Below are 15,492 nucleotides of genomic sequence, written 5' to 3' on the forward strand. Positions count from 1 at the left end.
CAAAATAGCATGGTTAAACTGACATCACAAGTTTACATCACCAGGAAAAGACTGTATTTATTTGAAAGTCTGTACTCTGCATCAGGGTACCTCTGTATACACTGCTCCCTCAAAAACTGAACTGATAAGAATCGCCCCAACCACATATACACACTCAGCATGAGACTTACAGATCACAAAACATGTAGAAGCTTGCTGCTTCTCAGGAAATGTCCACAACTGATTCTCAAATTCAAGACTGAATGTTAAATACCACAAAATACCACTGAGCTGTTTATCTAACTCCTTAAACTGGGACCATCAGTATTATTATCTGAGCACTTGAACACAATTGGCAAACATGCACTTTGCAGCATATCTCATTTTTACTATATTTTTGTGGCAAGCAATACTGATGCTTCTCTGTTCTCCTCCAAAAAAGATAGCTGCTGAACTCTGCACCTGCCCAAGACAGAAAAAGTGTTATTCAAACCATTCTCATAAGGTCACATCCTTACAACATGTCCTAAGCATCAGAAACAAAATTACATCCTTGGTAACCAAAGTTCCTACTACATTAAAAAGTCAAACAAATCACAAGGTATGCATGCTCTTAAACACTTTCTCCAGCATAGAAACAGCTCTGTGCTCTCCTCTGTGCCACCTCCAGAAACAGCATTCAAGAAGAGAGGATGGAGCTGCCTCCACTCAGATCTACCATGTCTTCTCTTTCCTCAGGCCATCAGGTGGGAAGAGCTGCCAGGCTCAGTTTAGTCTGCAAAAGTACTACACATTAGTACCATGGATCAGTTTTGTTTTACTAAACCATAAATTTCAATTATAAAAAGCACAAAGAACCAAAATGAGACACCACAACACACCACCAGTTTTCAGATGGTGAAGAGGTCAGCACTTCCTACATATCAATCCCCCTACAAAAGTATTTATGATGATTATGCAAAACTAGGGTACATGTTGTCATCTCCCAAATCACTGTTTTTCCCCTCCCAAAGTAAAGAAAACTGTTGATCTACAGACACCTGGGAGTGTTACAAACACAGCAATGCAACAGTTGCGCTTTGCTTAGGGATGGACAGCCCTGAAATCATGGACACAGCCAGAGGCACCAAACCCTGCTGGTGTCTCAGCATCAGCTGCTCTCTCTTGCCCATATGATGTCTCACCATGAGGTATCACACGGGCAAGCTGTGTTTCATGGAACGTGCAGGGATATGTGCTCAACTCGAAGTACGTTCTGCCCACATAAACTTGTATTGCTTAGGACACGATTGCTCAGTAGCTCTTTTGTTTGTAGGAATCCTTTTCCTCATCCTACCACACAATCATGACACCACACCAACTAGTAGAGAGGAGGACTGTGAGACTTCAGCTGTATCTTCCTAGTAATCAACAATATATGTTACTCCACTGCACTGCAAGGACACAGAGAGAAATCAGCTCCTCTGCCACGGTCTAAGGCAGTGTGGGGCTCAAAATATGTAACACAGAACAGTCCAATGTGCTTTCAAATGGGGGCTGTCTCAGATACTTGGGAAATAAAAGTCTGTCTTGGAAAGGAATCCAAATCAGGTATCTACCCAAATACAAGAGTGAAACCTTCTGGCAATGGCCCTAATGCTTATATTCTGCTCTTCATAAAATGTCAGGGGAAAAAAAAAACACAGACCAAACTCAAAACAATAGATTTGCTTTCTTGAGTGCTTATCATCAGCCCTGTGCACTGGACTCTAAAAACTGCCACCACACAAAGATGTTCAATTGCTTAACACGAGAGGCATTCAAAGGTGGGAAGATTCAGTGGAGTCACAGTGAGGAAATCAGATTAAGTCCACATAAACAGACTGCCTCCCAAACAAGCTGTCATTAACAAGTCTGTTCTACTAAGCTACCTACACACCACAAGGTAGAAAGCAACCAAAGGGTATCCACAAAGGAAGACCTTTATGATCTTGACAAGAAAGGTGCTCTACTGTGCAATCACTGGTAAGAGAAAACAGCAGGAAAAAATAAAGAAAAAAAGAAGAAAAAAAAAAAAGGCAAAAAGTCAGTTCTGCTACAATAGCAACAAAATAACGTTTGTTTAGGAAGGATGGGCTACCAGCCCAACATTTAACAAATCCCAGGACTCCAAAAAAGATGACTTTAGAACTGAGCTTAAGAGAAAGTCTACAGTATTCCTGGAAGAACAGGAAGAGGATATGACATATCTGAGGAGTTTGCTTACTTACTAGAAGTGCTTCAGCACACACATTCAGTAACAGAACCATGCTTTTGGACTAAGCATTCAGTGCTCAGCATCCTGAGCAGAAAAGCTAAGCAAAATAATTCAGTTCTCAGGTGTGTAAAGCTCTGCTTCAAAATGAAAATACAGAGGGAAGTTATCCATATCTAGATCATTAATGTAGCTCTTAAGGAACATGATCTACACAAAATGAGATAAAAATCAGCAGTGTGACAGGTCATCTGCATGAAGGGAAATTCTAAAGAGGTACTGAGGTAGCTTGAAAAGGCAGCTACAATAACCCATAGAATTGATCTGGTATCAGGATGCATTTAGTAATATAAACAAGAAAGGTTTTCAGGATAAATTAGATAATGACTTTGTAGGCAATGAACTAAGGACACTTAAAACATCCATTAAGGGCTCTGAACCTCATCAAGTACATGCCTGAGGCAGACAGCCTGAACAGCCCCAAGCATTCAGCCTCAAAGTGAGTAAGGAGAAAGAGAGTAGCCTGTACACCTGCTCCAGAATTAGACATGTGTCTGCCCAGCAAGAAAAAACATGGTTTCTTTTCAGGCAGGTAATGTCTGGCTTACAAGATTCAAAAACTCCAACCAAGACCTCATTTTAGAAAGTAGACTCCTCTGCTTTTCACAAACTCCTTTTCTCCCTTGCTTCAATTCCATGCTTTTTCATCTTTATTCCTTTCTACAGTCTGCTTCTTTATTTTCTCAGGCAGCTTCTGTATTTATCTGGTTAATACAGAGGCCTGAACAACACAGGTACATTATATCCTATTACGCCTATGTTCAGTGTCTTGTTCCTAAGCTACACCTGTTCTACAGAGCACCAAAAATAAATAAATTAGAACAATCAGTATTCACAAGAAAAGAAGGCTTTGAGACTTCACAGGATGAAGTGGTTCAGTGGTTCCAGGAGAGAAAAGCAGCAGCCATGAGAAAGGCTCCAATCAACCACTCACCTGTGGAGCACCAGGAGAAGGGAATAGAACGAACAGTCGGAAGGTGAGCACCAGGTGAGCACCGACACCGGATGGAGACTTTTAAACTTTGGTTTTTTTAAGCAGTAACAGAACAGTAGGCAATTTCTGATTTCCCTACAAAGCCTAAATCAGGTACCCACCAACTGTACCACAGAATGCACATGTAACACCTCTCTGGATGGGTACATTCTCTGCAAAGGCTAAACCACTTTGGGGCACCAAGCACCACGGTCTGGGGTCTGTGTGCACGTACAGCAGAACGCTCTGCTGAGCATAATTCTTTATCAAAAGCTAAACCCTGCTGGAGCAGAGCTTCCTCCATATAATCCCTTTCCTTAAACCACCAGTCAGGGCTTGGCAGGTAAGCAGAAGTGTCAGGTGATGAGAGGGGGTGAATAGTAGTATAGAACAGAAGAAAGTGTAAAAGTCCAACTTTGCTCCACAGGTCAACAAAGACAAGGAAAAAAAAATTCCAACCCTGTATTTGTATTTTTTCAATCATGAAAGGATGAACAATCCTTCACAAGTGTCTTCCCAAAGTACAGATACTGTAAGGTTTGAGTTTTTAATTCCTACCTCTGCAACTTACTATCTTGTATCAATTTCCCAAAACAAAACTACTATCTGGGCTTTTCCCAACCTCCTCTCTTCAGTTCCCTCTTCTCCCAACTACCTGCAGCTCTGCAGGCTTCTGAAAGAAACAATAACCTGGTCTTCAATTACAATCAGTATTTTTAAATTACATGCAGAAAGATCAGCATGAATTGTTCCTAATTATTGATATAGCAAGTCTAATGGCATACAATGAGCACATAATAAATTTTAAATTATTACACCCTGCAAGCTGACAATACTTTCTAGAGAGCTGTATATTCAATTCTGTGCTATGGTTCTAGTCACACAACACCACAGAGATTATGAGCAAATACTAACAGGCTTTCAATATGTATGCACACCTGCTACTGCAGAACAAGCAATTGCAAAACTGTGTGTTTGGGCTCAGTCTTGAATTCACGAGGTATCAAGTGTTTTTCGTAGCCACTTACAACATTGTGGGCAAAAGTCCAATCCTTTCCATTAATTAGGGTTGTGCTTTGTGGGGCAGAGCAAAGGGTTTGGTTTCCAAATGCAGATGTTATGGCTCCCATATAGGCAGGGTCAGAGAAAAGGCATTCCCTCATTTCCAGAATGTTTGGTGATAGTAAGCAATCCTGTGGCTGGAACACTGTGCCATTAGCAGGAACAGAGGGGTTCACTAACTGTACACCCACTACACTTCTGAGGTCAGTGGGATCAAGTACAAGTAGGGTGACAATGCTACAGGAATGACACTTCCTATTTAAAAAAGAAACAAAGGAAGAAGTCAGGTCACCACTGATTAAAAAAAAATGTAGCTATCAATTAATCTAGCGTATCTCCAGAACATTCATTAATTTTATAAATGCATGTCATTTTTATTATATTTTTTCAATATAATGAAATGCATTTGAGGCCATATAAACAATTCAGATATAGGAAGAACAGATACTGAACCTCTTGCCCATCTCTTTCACAATGATTTCTAACTCAGAGTTATGAAAATGGCTGCAGAAGTAAAATTTTTCAGGTAAAGGCTGCTCAAATGCATTTACTTTTTTTAGATTTCATTAAAATCCAACCACTTAATAATAAAATACAAGAGTGCAACCAAAAATATCCACAGAAAGTAGCAGCAACAAATTCCTTTTCACCATCCTGTGCATTCAGCTATTGTTTCATACCTGAACAAGCTCTTGGTATTCACCCTGGCTCTGGAAGCAGGTTGGGCAAGCCACTAAAACTCCCTGGCATATAACTATGTCCCAACTCACAGTATGCAACACAGACTTTATCTCCCCACTCAATCTGGTCTAAAGAGAGCCCTGGGTAACTGCCCCATAGTAACTGTCAGCAAAGATGAAGTATTTGCTTTGTTCTGATGGCAGGCTCTTCACAACCACCCCCCAAAAAAATTAAAAATTTAAAAAAAAAAAACTGCTAGGAAGAAAGGGCTTATTCTGGATACATGAAATGAGAACACTAGGCACAGGTAGTTAAATCTCTGGATAGCTCGCCTAAGACAGAGACCAAAGTCTGGAAGCCCTGTCAAGCATGGCTGCTGAAGATAAAACATGAGGACTGATACAGCCACAGTGTCAGCATTTCTCATCTATAACAGAGTATTTAATCAGTTTCTGAGATTTTCTAAGATGAAAAGAAAATACAGTTATTACCAATGCCACAACTGTGTGCAAAGAGTCCTACAGCACAACTAGAAAGACTCTCTCAGGTACAGCAAGTGGTCACAATGAGCCCAGGAAAATGAAGACTCCCTAGAGAAGTGCTGAAAAAATGAAAGCACATACAAAAAATTCTGTGTAACATTATCTTCCCACCCTCCTCACTCACCACACCACACCACTACCCTGCCTCATGGAGCACAGAGCACTTACAACCACAGTAAGGATCACAGAGTTTTCCTCGTTCCTCCATGGAAGGATCTGCAACCATGGATTTTATTTTAAACACATTTAAGCTTTCCTTTTTCCTCCAAATATCACAGTAGTTACCAGCAATTTTTAGTGAATTTGTTACTGTCAGCTGCCTGGTCTATGCTGCCACATCCATGGCACTCTGCATTTGATGAATAACCCTCAGCCCAGGCACACAGAGCAGCACACTTCTGAGCCTCTCCCCCTTTCTGTGCTGCCACTGCTGTGGAAATTTTTCACTCCCCTTCCACAAATCCATCTTATTCACATTAACATACTTATTAAGTGAGCAAGAAGCTCTTGCAGTATGGCCCAAAACAATTTATTGGAAAAAGCAGTTATTTAGGGTTTTCCTTAGTGGTTTTTTCACACATCTTTCTCCATAATCTACTCTATACAAAAGAAAAAATAAAAAAGTTCAGACAATGAAAACTTGATTCTTCAGGAGAAAGGCTCTGCAGATACTCCCAGAGCTTAACAGGATAAACAAAAAAGCTCCCTGGTCCCAAACTGAAATAGAGATGAGTATGTGCATAATTCACTGTTATTTTCTGCATCAAAACTGATATCAACTCTCACATCACCTAGTTAACCCAGTATAACCATCAGGTAGCACTCTCCTCAACAGCAAGTTACAAAAGCTGTAACACTCCAACATATTGCTACAACCAGGTAGACTTCAAGGGCTTCCCTAAAAGTTTGTCATCAGATTTATTTGTATCAATGTCAGTCCTTTGATCTGAAGACAAAGGAACCAAGGGTAGGCTTCAGTAATCTGGTATGCAGCTTTCACCTGCCAGCAGGCAAACATCTGAAGTCTACACGAAACCTTTAAATGAATTTAGAGGTCACTCCCACAGCACTGATACACACACTCTGATGAACATATACAGCAGGATTACGTCACAATAAATGACTGAAATAATTAAATAGCATTGTTTTCGACACTGAGTGCCCCTAAGGGGCTGAGTTAACATTCATGTATCTCATAGCAGTGAAACTGGATCTCTTGCATCCTAAATGTACCACCTCCCTGTTTCTGGGTTGTGGCTTCTATTGGGACAATTCCCAGAAAGTAAGATAGTGACTACATTACACACTGCTGGAGAAGCAGGTGACACTCCTTTCTACTTCATACTGGGGTATTTAGAGGTTCAAATTTTATCCACAGAGCACTTACTATCTGTCAAAATACGATGGAAAAAAAAATTTCCATAATGTCTCATAACTGAGACATTTGTAGCTTAATCAAAGCTTTACAAAGTACTTGGGGCAGGTATCTCAGAAGTGTCCAAATTTTCTTTAAAACTAGAAAAAGATTTTGTTGGACCAGCTTCAGCAATTCCAGTATTTCAAAATGCAGTCGTTCAGCTTTTCACAAAAAAAAAAAATCTTAATAATTAAGATGGCCTTTATCAGCACACAGTGAAATCTTTCTCAAAATCAGAAGAAATGTTTCAAAATTCATCCACAATCAAGTTCTGATCTCCTTGTCCATAAAAAACTGACCAACTTGACCTCAAAATCCCATTCAATTTCTCCCTTAAACCGGTAAATTTCTTCTTCTATGTCTACTCAATCCTTTGTAACACAAAAGGGAACATTAAAAAGATACAACTAACACCTATTTAAGTCAGTTCAGTCTTTAATGAATTGTAGCGTTTGAAATAGAATTGCACTGTAGTAATATACTCCATCCTGTGCACTTAGGAGAGACACAACAAGTGCAATGTCATCAGCACCTCTGGTGAAAAAAATCCATTCTCCTTGTTTATCACAGCAAAAAGCTAAGAAGAAGCCTTGTAAGAATTCAGGGAAAACAAATATTAATAGCCAAGAAAAAAAGTCATTAAACCATAAACTGGAATATTTCTTCTATTCTACAGCTCTGAATATTGGTCCATCATCTCGTAACTATAGCATAATAAACCGTATGTACTCTCCCAAATTATTTCTAAAAGTCTCAAGATAGAATTAGACACCGGGTAACAGGAATTGGTTGTTTAATTTTTAATGTGAAGTTATTCACTAAGACAGTCCTTTAAAACCAAGGACCCTTTATTGTTAAACACAGCTGATTTATCAAATCAGTTCTCTAATTGTCACCATTTCAAATTAACACTAAAATCTTTGTCTCTGCCTTTCTCAAAGTGTACAGAGCAGCTATTTTCTTAGATGGTTATCATCCAGATTTTGAATAACTGGTGCTTACTACAGATAAATAAAATTAATTCTCAGTGAAAAACAGTTTATTCAAGAAAAATAATTATAAATAAAGAAAAAAAAGGAGATTCAGAAGCACCATAAAATATACACTGCAAGCAGAAGGCCTGTAGTGCTTCCTTCTTCTGCATTAAAGCATTCTGCAGCTTGACACAAAATATTTCTGATTACTTGTTTACGTTTACATTTACATTATATTCTAGAAGAGGAAGGAATGGTAAGTAAGACGGTCTCAGATCGAACAGATGTTTCTTCATCTCCTGGCATCATCCCTTCCTCAAATTATTTTTTCACTATACTATTATTTTTTTAATACAATTTCATATTCCTCAAGAAATGATGAAGTGAAAAAAAAAGATAATTTGACATGATTATTTTACAGTTCTCATAAGAACTGGAGATTAGCTATGAAAACATCCTCTCAAAGCCTGAAGTGCAGACATGATAATCACTATAAATTTCACCACAAAGGTAATTATGTCCTGTACAAGTGAAGCGTAATGCCACTGCTACAAGTTACCTGGTGTTTCTTCAGGTTTTCATTTTCCAGCTCTTTTGTAGACCTGCTTGCATACAAGAACAACAATCCCTGCCAGTCATATGGATACAGCACCACAATGGGTCTCACTCAAAGCCACTCCAGCAAGAAGAGGAAAAAGGAAAGATCCCTACTGGCTTTATGTGAGACCTTCAATCTTAAAAATGAAAAATCAGTTTGCAGCATGTCCACAGATGTTTGCTTTTAGTCCTTCCTTCCCAGAAAATATATGACTCAGGCTTTACACCATCAAACACTTTATATCCTATCCTCCCTGTACTTGGTAACCTCAGAGCAAGAAAAAAATGTAATGTCACAGAAGTATGAAAAAATTATGGTTTAGTCTAAGTTTAATGACAATTCCATTTTCCTCCATACAATTAATATATTCTAGAATTTATTACAAGAGTCACATTTCTATTTTATCACAATCTATATTCAAACCCAAAAAGCAAAAGAAGCCATACTTATAAATGCAAAGTTATCCAAAAACCTGCTTTGCTCAAGATTACATGTGAGATAAACTGTGCTGATTAGATCTTTTAGTCAAAAAGACTTTATTTGATGGAAACACCTTCCTGAAACAGAAAGGCCGTCCTCACCATACTACCTTCCAAAGCAAATAACCAACATCCTTGGAAAACAGATCCTTCCACTTCGCTGTGAAATGCATTTTAAATAAGAAACAAAAACTACAGTTGCAGAAGTACTGGGCAGAGGATGAATTTTAGCTAAATGTAGCTAAATAGTAGTAAATTGCTTTTCACAAACAATAATTAGTACTCCTGCTGAGGCAAATGCACATATTTGTTTGTTTGTTTTGCAAGGACGCACATTAGTGGCAAGTAAGCATGGGTCTGTCCTCTGATTTCCAGATGCTGATGAGAGCACTCCATGTACCTACCTGCCACACCACTCCTGGTGTAAAAAGCCTTAGGTTAAGATCTACCACCTTTTCAAAACAGCCAGCCTCACCTCCAAATGTTAAATTACACATTGAGCAAATGCTGAGAGAAAGTGACATGATGGCAGCCACTTAAACTACATTCACACTCTTGTGAAGAGCTCAGCTTTAAGTGAACACAACCTGTCATACAGACTTAGGTTTTCCAGGCCTTGCATAGATGCTGGTGTGTAGCCCCTCATCCTCATCTTTAGCAACATAAAACAGTTGCATCTTCTTATGCATCTTTAACACAACATGCAGTCATCTCCAATATAGAAGCTGCCACCTCTGTCAGCCTGCACTTCATCCAAGTCTGGGCGACACAGCAGTGGGGAGCAAAGCTCACATTTTAGCAACCCCAAATGACATTTTAGCATGTGCTCACAGCCAGAGCATCATTCAACACCTGTAACTATCAAGGTGAGGACACCGCACTGTTATTAGTGTGCCTGAAAAAATATTGAAAGTGACAACTTTAAGAATGCCACGTGCATTCAGCCAATGGCTTATCCAACTACTTGAGCTCTTTGCTGGGGAATCTGGCCCCTTGACTGCATAATATAAGAACTGAAGTTACTGCAGGCAGCAGATGTCAAAGCAACCACCAAACATGGAAATTCATACGACTCTTTCTCCCTCCCTATGACCTGAACTTTCCAGATGGGTATTATTTTATATGCAAAGTTTTGGTCTGTCTTCTGCAATTATTCTTTTATGAAGGAAGTTTTATTTTTCCTGCTAATCCTACCACTTACAAAAGCAGCTGCCTCTGCTCCCATAGCCAGTACTGTTCTGTTGCAGGACCCATCCTAGTATTTGGGAATCAGTCAAGCTTGAAGAAAAGCTCCCAGTTCCAACAGCAATACTATAAAAATACTCCACTGAAAGCTGTCCATTGAAGCTGGGACTTCTTGCAAAGCTATGTAATGTTCAGCAATAGTTGATCACCTTTTTTGTGCAATTACTGTATGAGCAGATGGTTTTTTTTTTCTCTCCCTTCAAATTCTAGCAGTTTCAGTGAAATACAATTCTCAAACTCTACTTCTAGGTAAAAATGTCTAGGTAAAAATATCTAGGTAAAAATTTGTTTTGTCTCTCTTTCTACCCACTCTTTCACCTCTTCTAGCCCACCACCACATGTTTGGATGCTCATTTCACTTGCATCTCTTTCCTCAATGCTTGATGAGCCTCAGGAGAAGCAGGATTGCTCATATCAGCCAAAGAGCTGCACAGGTACATACACCATGTCAGCAATTACCATGAACCAAGTGACCACACAGCGCCTCATGCAAACAGCAACCTCACCTGATTTAATGTATTTTACTACAAATACCATGCAAAAATTAAAATAAATAAATGTTGTCAAAGTCTGATTAAGAGATTCAGTTTAAGTATCAGTCCTTCAGCATCAGAGTAAACTTCATCTTAGCAACTAAGGAGCTACCTGACTCCACTCTTTAGAGTGCAGTTCAGCTGCAGACAGACGAGGGAGAAAGAAATTGGGGGAAATTCTATGAACAGCTCAAAATTCCCCAGAAGACTAAAGTATATTTTCAGAAACACTCTGTGGAAGCAGTTGTGCTGGTCCCAACATCATAGCTGAAGACACTATGGGACTGCAGAAATGCAGTAAAGTTTGCTGTGTTGTCACAGCTGAGTATTTGGCAGCTCAGAATTGGTGGGTTTGGGGGTCTTTTTACTTCTCTCTTGACATTACTGAGGGGAGTTGAGTCCTTTCCATTTGACAGTCTGAATCTGGCTAATTGTAGTCAATTTGGCCTTTTTCTCATGGACTAGAGATGTCAGAAAAGTCAACCAAACTACACTGCAAGGTGTCAGAGCAGACAAAACCGAGAGACAGGGAGACAGCCTAGCAAGGCAGGCCAAAAGCCCCCCGTTCTCGGCACACCTGCCATGAAGGTAATGGCACTTCAGGTTGCTTGGACAATGTGCTCGAAGAAAAAGCTGGCAGAGAAGCATTTACAAATCAGCAGTTTTAAATCAACATCCATTTCCAGCTGTGAGCCACAGAAAATGTGAATACACTGTTTAGTAGTATTGCTATGGACTGCAGAACACAGTCTCATTGCAGAGGACACCAGTAGGGCCTGGCCTGCCTTATGAAAGACCCCAGAGCAGTGCTTCCAAGTGAGCCCAATTCTTCACTAGTCTTTGATCTATAAATGCAAAACCCAAAAAGAAACTGATGTGTGGATGCACACCCAGCACAACCTTGGAGTTGTATACTTCATCCAATGGCCACAACTCTACCAGATGATATACACTGATACTTGTTCAAGTAACTGGTATCTTCTTACTTGGTCACTAAGATGTAGGTGGAAAAAAAACCCCAAACTACACCACTGTACACTGAATTATTTCATTAAAATATGATTATTCATTGGTTTTATAAGCAAAGAAAGCAGCTGCAGAGTTGCTCAGAAATGCTTCCAGAATGCCACAACAGTGTTTCACAGAATGACAGAACCAGTAAGGCTGGAATGGACCACAGTAGGTCATCTTAAGCAGGGTCATTCACATGATTGCATCCAGATGGTTCTTGAGTATCTCCAGTGAGGGAGACTCCACTATCACTCTGGGCAACTTGTTCCAGTGAGCAGGCTCCCACAGGATAGAGAAGTACTTCATGTTCAGGTGAGAATTCCTGTGCATCATTTTCTTCCCATAGTCTCTTCTCCTATTTCCTTATGCTAAGCTGAGTTTTTTTCCAAAGGATGACAAAAAAAAATCCTTTAATTAAGTGTTTGCTTCCACTTTCCAGATACACAGTACAGCTCTGAGAAACAACCACATTCCTAGCAGCACTCTGCTGATGATGTGAACAATTAACCCATCCCGTGAGATGTGGCAGAGCAGCAGCACTGCAGGCAGCAGCCAGACCACCTAGAGCCTGTGCCATATACACCTCCCCACACACAGCTGTTTGCAGCATCAAGTTTGTTATCTGTGCTGAAACACCGTCTGCCCAGCAATCACCCACTTTAGTTTAAACTAATAATGCAATATAACTCAATCAAGTTTTCTTTATTCCTGCAAGCACATGTTGAATGTGCAAAGCAATCTATTTTTACGTGGCATGTTACTCTTCCCTCCATATGCCAAAAAATACAGTTTTTATAGCAACACAGTGCACATTTCTAGGCCTGTATGATGGCAAAAGCTGGACACTGTTTGCATCATCTTCCTGAAAAAGTAATTCCAACATAAGCTCCTCTTCAGACATTTAGTCCTCTATTTCCCAGTTGCCTTCAGAAAGTTTGATCACCTTGTGGCTGAGCACTTATCTGGTGAGTTTCCATAGATGGTCATCCCTTAGGCTGTGGCAGGAGCTCCTTGCACACACCAAACCACAGAAGTTCACATAAGAACTTTGGTGTCACTGGTTCAACTCCCTACTGATTTTCCCACTGTCTCATACAGGTAACATAACATTGCCACATCCTCTATCCACAAGCAGGTGAAGTTCAACCTGTTGTCATGCAGAGGTGAAACATTAAAAATGAAGCACAAGCAACCTTACATCATACCACAGCAGTTTGTACTCAAATCAGCAGCTTCTGTGACACCATGTGCAGAGCCTCAGATGCGTGTCCTGGAAGCCTTGGTAAATGACATGCTCTATTTAAATGTGGCCATGCTCAATCGATAACGCTCTAACTTTGAAAAAAGGTAAAATTAATGAATACTGGCTATACAGAATTATTTAAAATTACGGTATTTCAACATAAAGTTCCCTTCTGTGCAAAACTGCTGATCAGGACTCAAACAGAAACGCACAGACCACGTGGGCAGGGCTGTATCTTCTCTGACACCCTGTGGGCTGTGGCACCTAAAGGCTGATAACGCACTCAAGGGATGTGTAAGATGACTTATGAACTTTCATTTTGGGGAACTATTTCCCGTAAGCTTTTCTGGTGTAGTGTGATGCACGGTATAGGAAAAGCTAAGAATCTGAGATTAAAAAACCCAACGCTATCACAATGGTATACCTGCACCATGTCGAGTCATGAATTACACAGTTTTGTGGTGTGTGGTTTTGTTACATCATACTAGGCATTGTGATAATTATGAGAACCACACCTTTCATCTTGCTGACCTACAATGCTACATTAATGTAACGTTACACTCGCAATTTAAGCTTCAGTGATTTTTTTCACGTATTCAGGCAGGCTTATTAAAACTTCAATAAACTGAAACACATGCTAGCTTCATCGTTTTGTAGCAGCACCATTTCTTCATACTTCTAGCGCAACACTTAGTCCCTAGGTACTTAAAACTTCTGTATTTTTCCCCTAGTTTTAAAACTTAGTCTGCATCAAAGAAGTACCTCGTTTTTTGATAGTTTAAGCGGTGTATTTTACTAACAAAAACAGAAAGTCGGGAAGATGCAGATGGGAAGCAAGCAGCGCAGCAGCCAAGGCAGCACACCTGCCGAGGCGGGAAGGTGCGGGGAGGCGGCAGTGCCGCGCCCGGCTGCGGACGAGATGCTTTTGCCGGCAGCCGCTGCGCTCCAGCGCGCCTGAGGCCCGGCCGGGCGCGGGCAGGCCGGTCCCGCCGGAGCGGGGAGAGGGAAAGTTGGCGCCCGCGGCCGGCCGGGAGCCGCGCCGCCCCCTCCTCCCCTGGGCGCCGCCCGCGCCGCCGAGGGGCGGCCCCGGCGCCCCTGCGCACGCTCCCGCCCGCCGCCCATGAGGCGCCCGCGCCGGGAAGGCACTGACGAGTCATCGCCCCGCCGCGTCCCCGCCCCCGCGGCCCTGGCGGGACGGGCGGCGGAGGGCAGCGCGGGGCGGCGGCTGCGGGGGGAGCCCGCAGGTGATGCTCCGGCGCGGCCAGGCCTGGGCTCCGCGGCTCAGGGCGGCGGGTCCCACCCGGCGCGGCCGCCTTCTTCTCCCGCCCGCCCGGCCCCGGGGGCTGCGCCGGCCCCGCCGCCGGGCGCTCCCTCCACGCCCACCGCGCCGCCGGCCCTGGGCTCCTGCACGCCGGTGCCCCCGCCGAGAGGCTCCTCCCGCGCTGCGGCGGCCGGAGCGCGACCCGTGCTCCCCGCCACACCTAGCAACAGCGCTGACAGGACGCAGTGGCGGCGGCGGGAGGAGGAGGAGGAGGAGGAAGCGGAATGGCTGCCGCGGCGGCGGCTCCCTCCCTCCCCGGAGCCCTGACAGCCAGCGCCGGGGCGGAAGCAGCAGGCGGCGTGCTGTGCCCGTCCTCCTCCCTCCTCCTCCACCGCCGCCTCCTCCTCCGGGCTCCTGCGCTCCCTCCTGCCAATGCAAACTAACTCCCCCTCGCCAGGGCCGGCGGGCTGCACGCCTCCCCCGCACCCACCCATGCCGCCGCGCCGCACGCCGCCGCCTCCCCGAGGAGCGCTCCACGTCGCCCGCAGGACCCGCTCCTGCCACTCCACGCCCGCCGACCCTCCTCCCCCGGCGGCCGCCGCGCCCCGGCTCCCGCTGCACCTTGTGCCCCCCACCCCGCCCCGCGCCGCCGCCGCCGCACACGCGGCCCCCGCGCACCCCGCCCGCCCTGCCCTGCCCCAGCCGCGGCCCCGCGGGCACTCACCGATGTGGTTGTCCTCGATGTGCTCGATGAGCTCTGCCAGGGTTGGGAAGTGGAGCCCGCAGCCCCCGAACCTGCAGGCGTTGGAGAAGAAGGAGGCGGCGGCGATGCCTGTCATGGTGTTACATCGAGATCCCCCTGCGGTGCCTGCTCTGCCAGGGCCGGCGGCGGCAGGGCGGGGAGAGGCGGGGGCAGGGGGGGAACGGGACGGAGAGAGAGAGATGGGGAGCGAGAGAGAGGGTGGGGGTGGGGAGGAGGAGGAGGTGGCGGCGGCGGCAGCGGCAGCAGCAGCAGCGTCGGGAGCGGCGGAGGGGAGGGACGGGCTGGGTGGGGGGAGATGAGGCAGCCGCAGCTGGGAGGAGGGACCAGCGCGGCTCTGTAACAGCTGTGCTGCCCCGGCGGCGGCCGCCGGCGGCGGGAGGAGCAGGGCACCCGCGCCGCCCTCCGCCGCCGGGGGACACCGCGCCGCCTCGTCCGGCC

General features: G+C 44.0%; 1 protein-coding gene and 1 long non-coding RNA gene across 3 annotated transcripts in view; both read right to left on the bottom strand.

Moving 5' to 3' along the window:
- The window catches only part of JAZF1 (JAZF zinc finger 1), a 187,160-nt gene extending 171,878 nt beyond the window's left edge, over positions 1-15,282 (bottom strand). Inside the window, exon 1 of the mRNA XM_064413080.1 lies at positions 15,016-15,282. Within this exon, the coding sequence (XP_064269150.1) occupies positions 15,016-15,130 (115 nt within the window). The 5' untranslated portion in view covers positions 15,131-15,282. The remainder of the gene's footprint in view (positions 1-15,015) is intronic.
- LOC135296554 (uncharacterized) lies at positions 12,591-14,047 on the bottom strand. 2 transcript variants are annotated; one of them, XR_010358629.1, is made up of 2 exons: positions 13,247-14,047; positions 12,591-13,118 (listed from the first exon to the last, which is right to left on the bottom strand). It is a non-coding gene; the product is annotated as an uncharacterized LOC135296554 (long non-coding RNA). The 2 variants fall into 2 exon arrangements; XR_010358628.1 differs by having other exon boundaries at positions 13,243-14,047.
- Positions 15,283-15,492: the final 210 nt, after the last annotated feature.

Source organism: Passer domesticus, chromosome 1, assembly GCF_036417665.1.
Source record: "Passer domesticus isolate bPasDom1 chromosome 1, bPasDom1.hap1, whole genome shotgun sequence".
NCBI lineage: Eukaryota > Metazoa > Chordata > Aves > Passeriformes > Passeridae > Passer > Passer domesticus.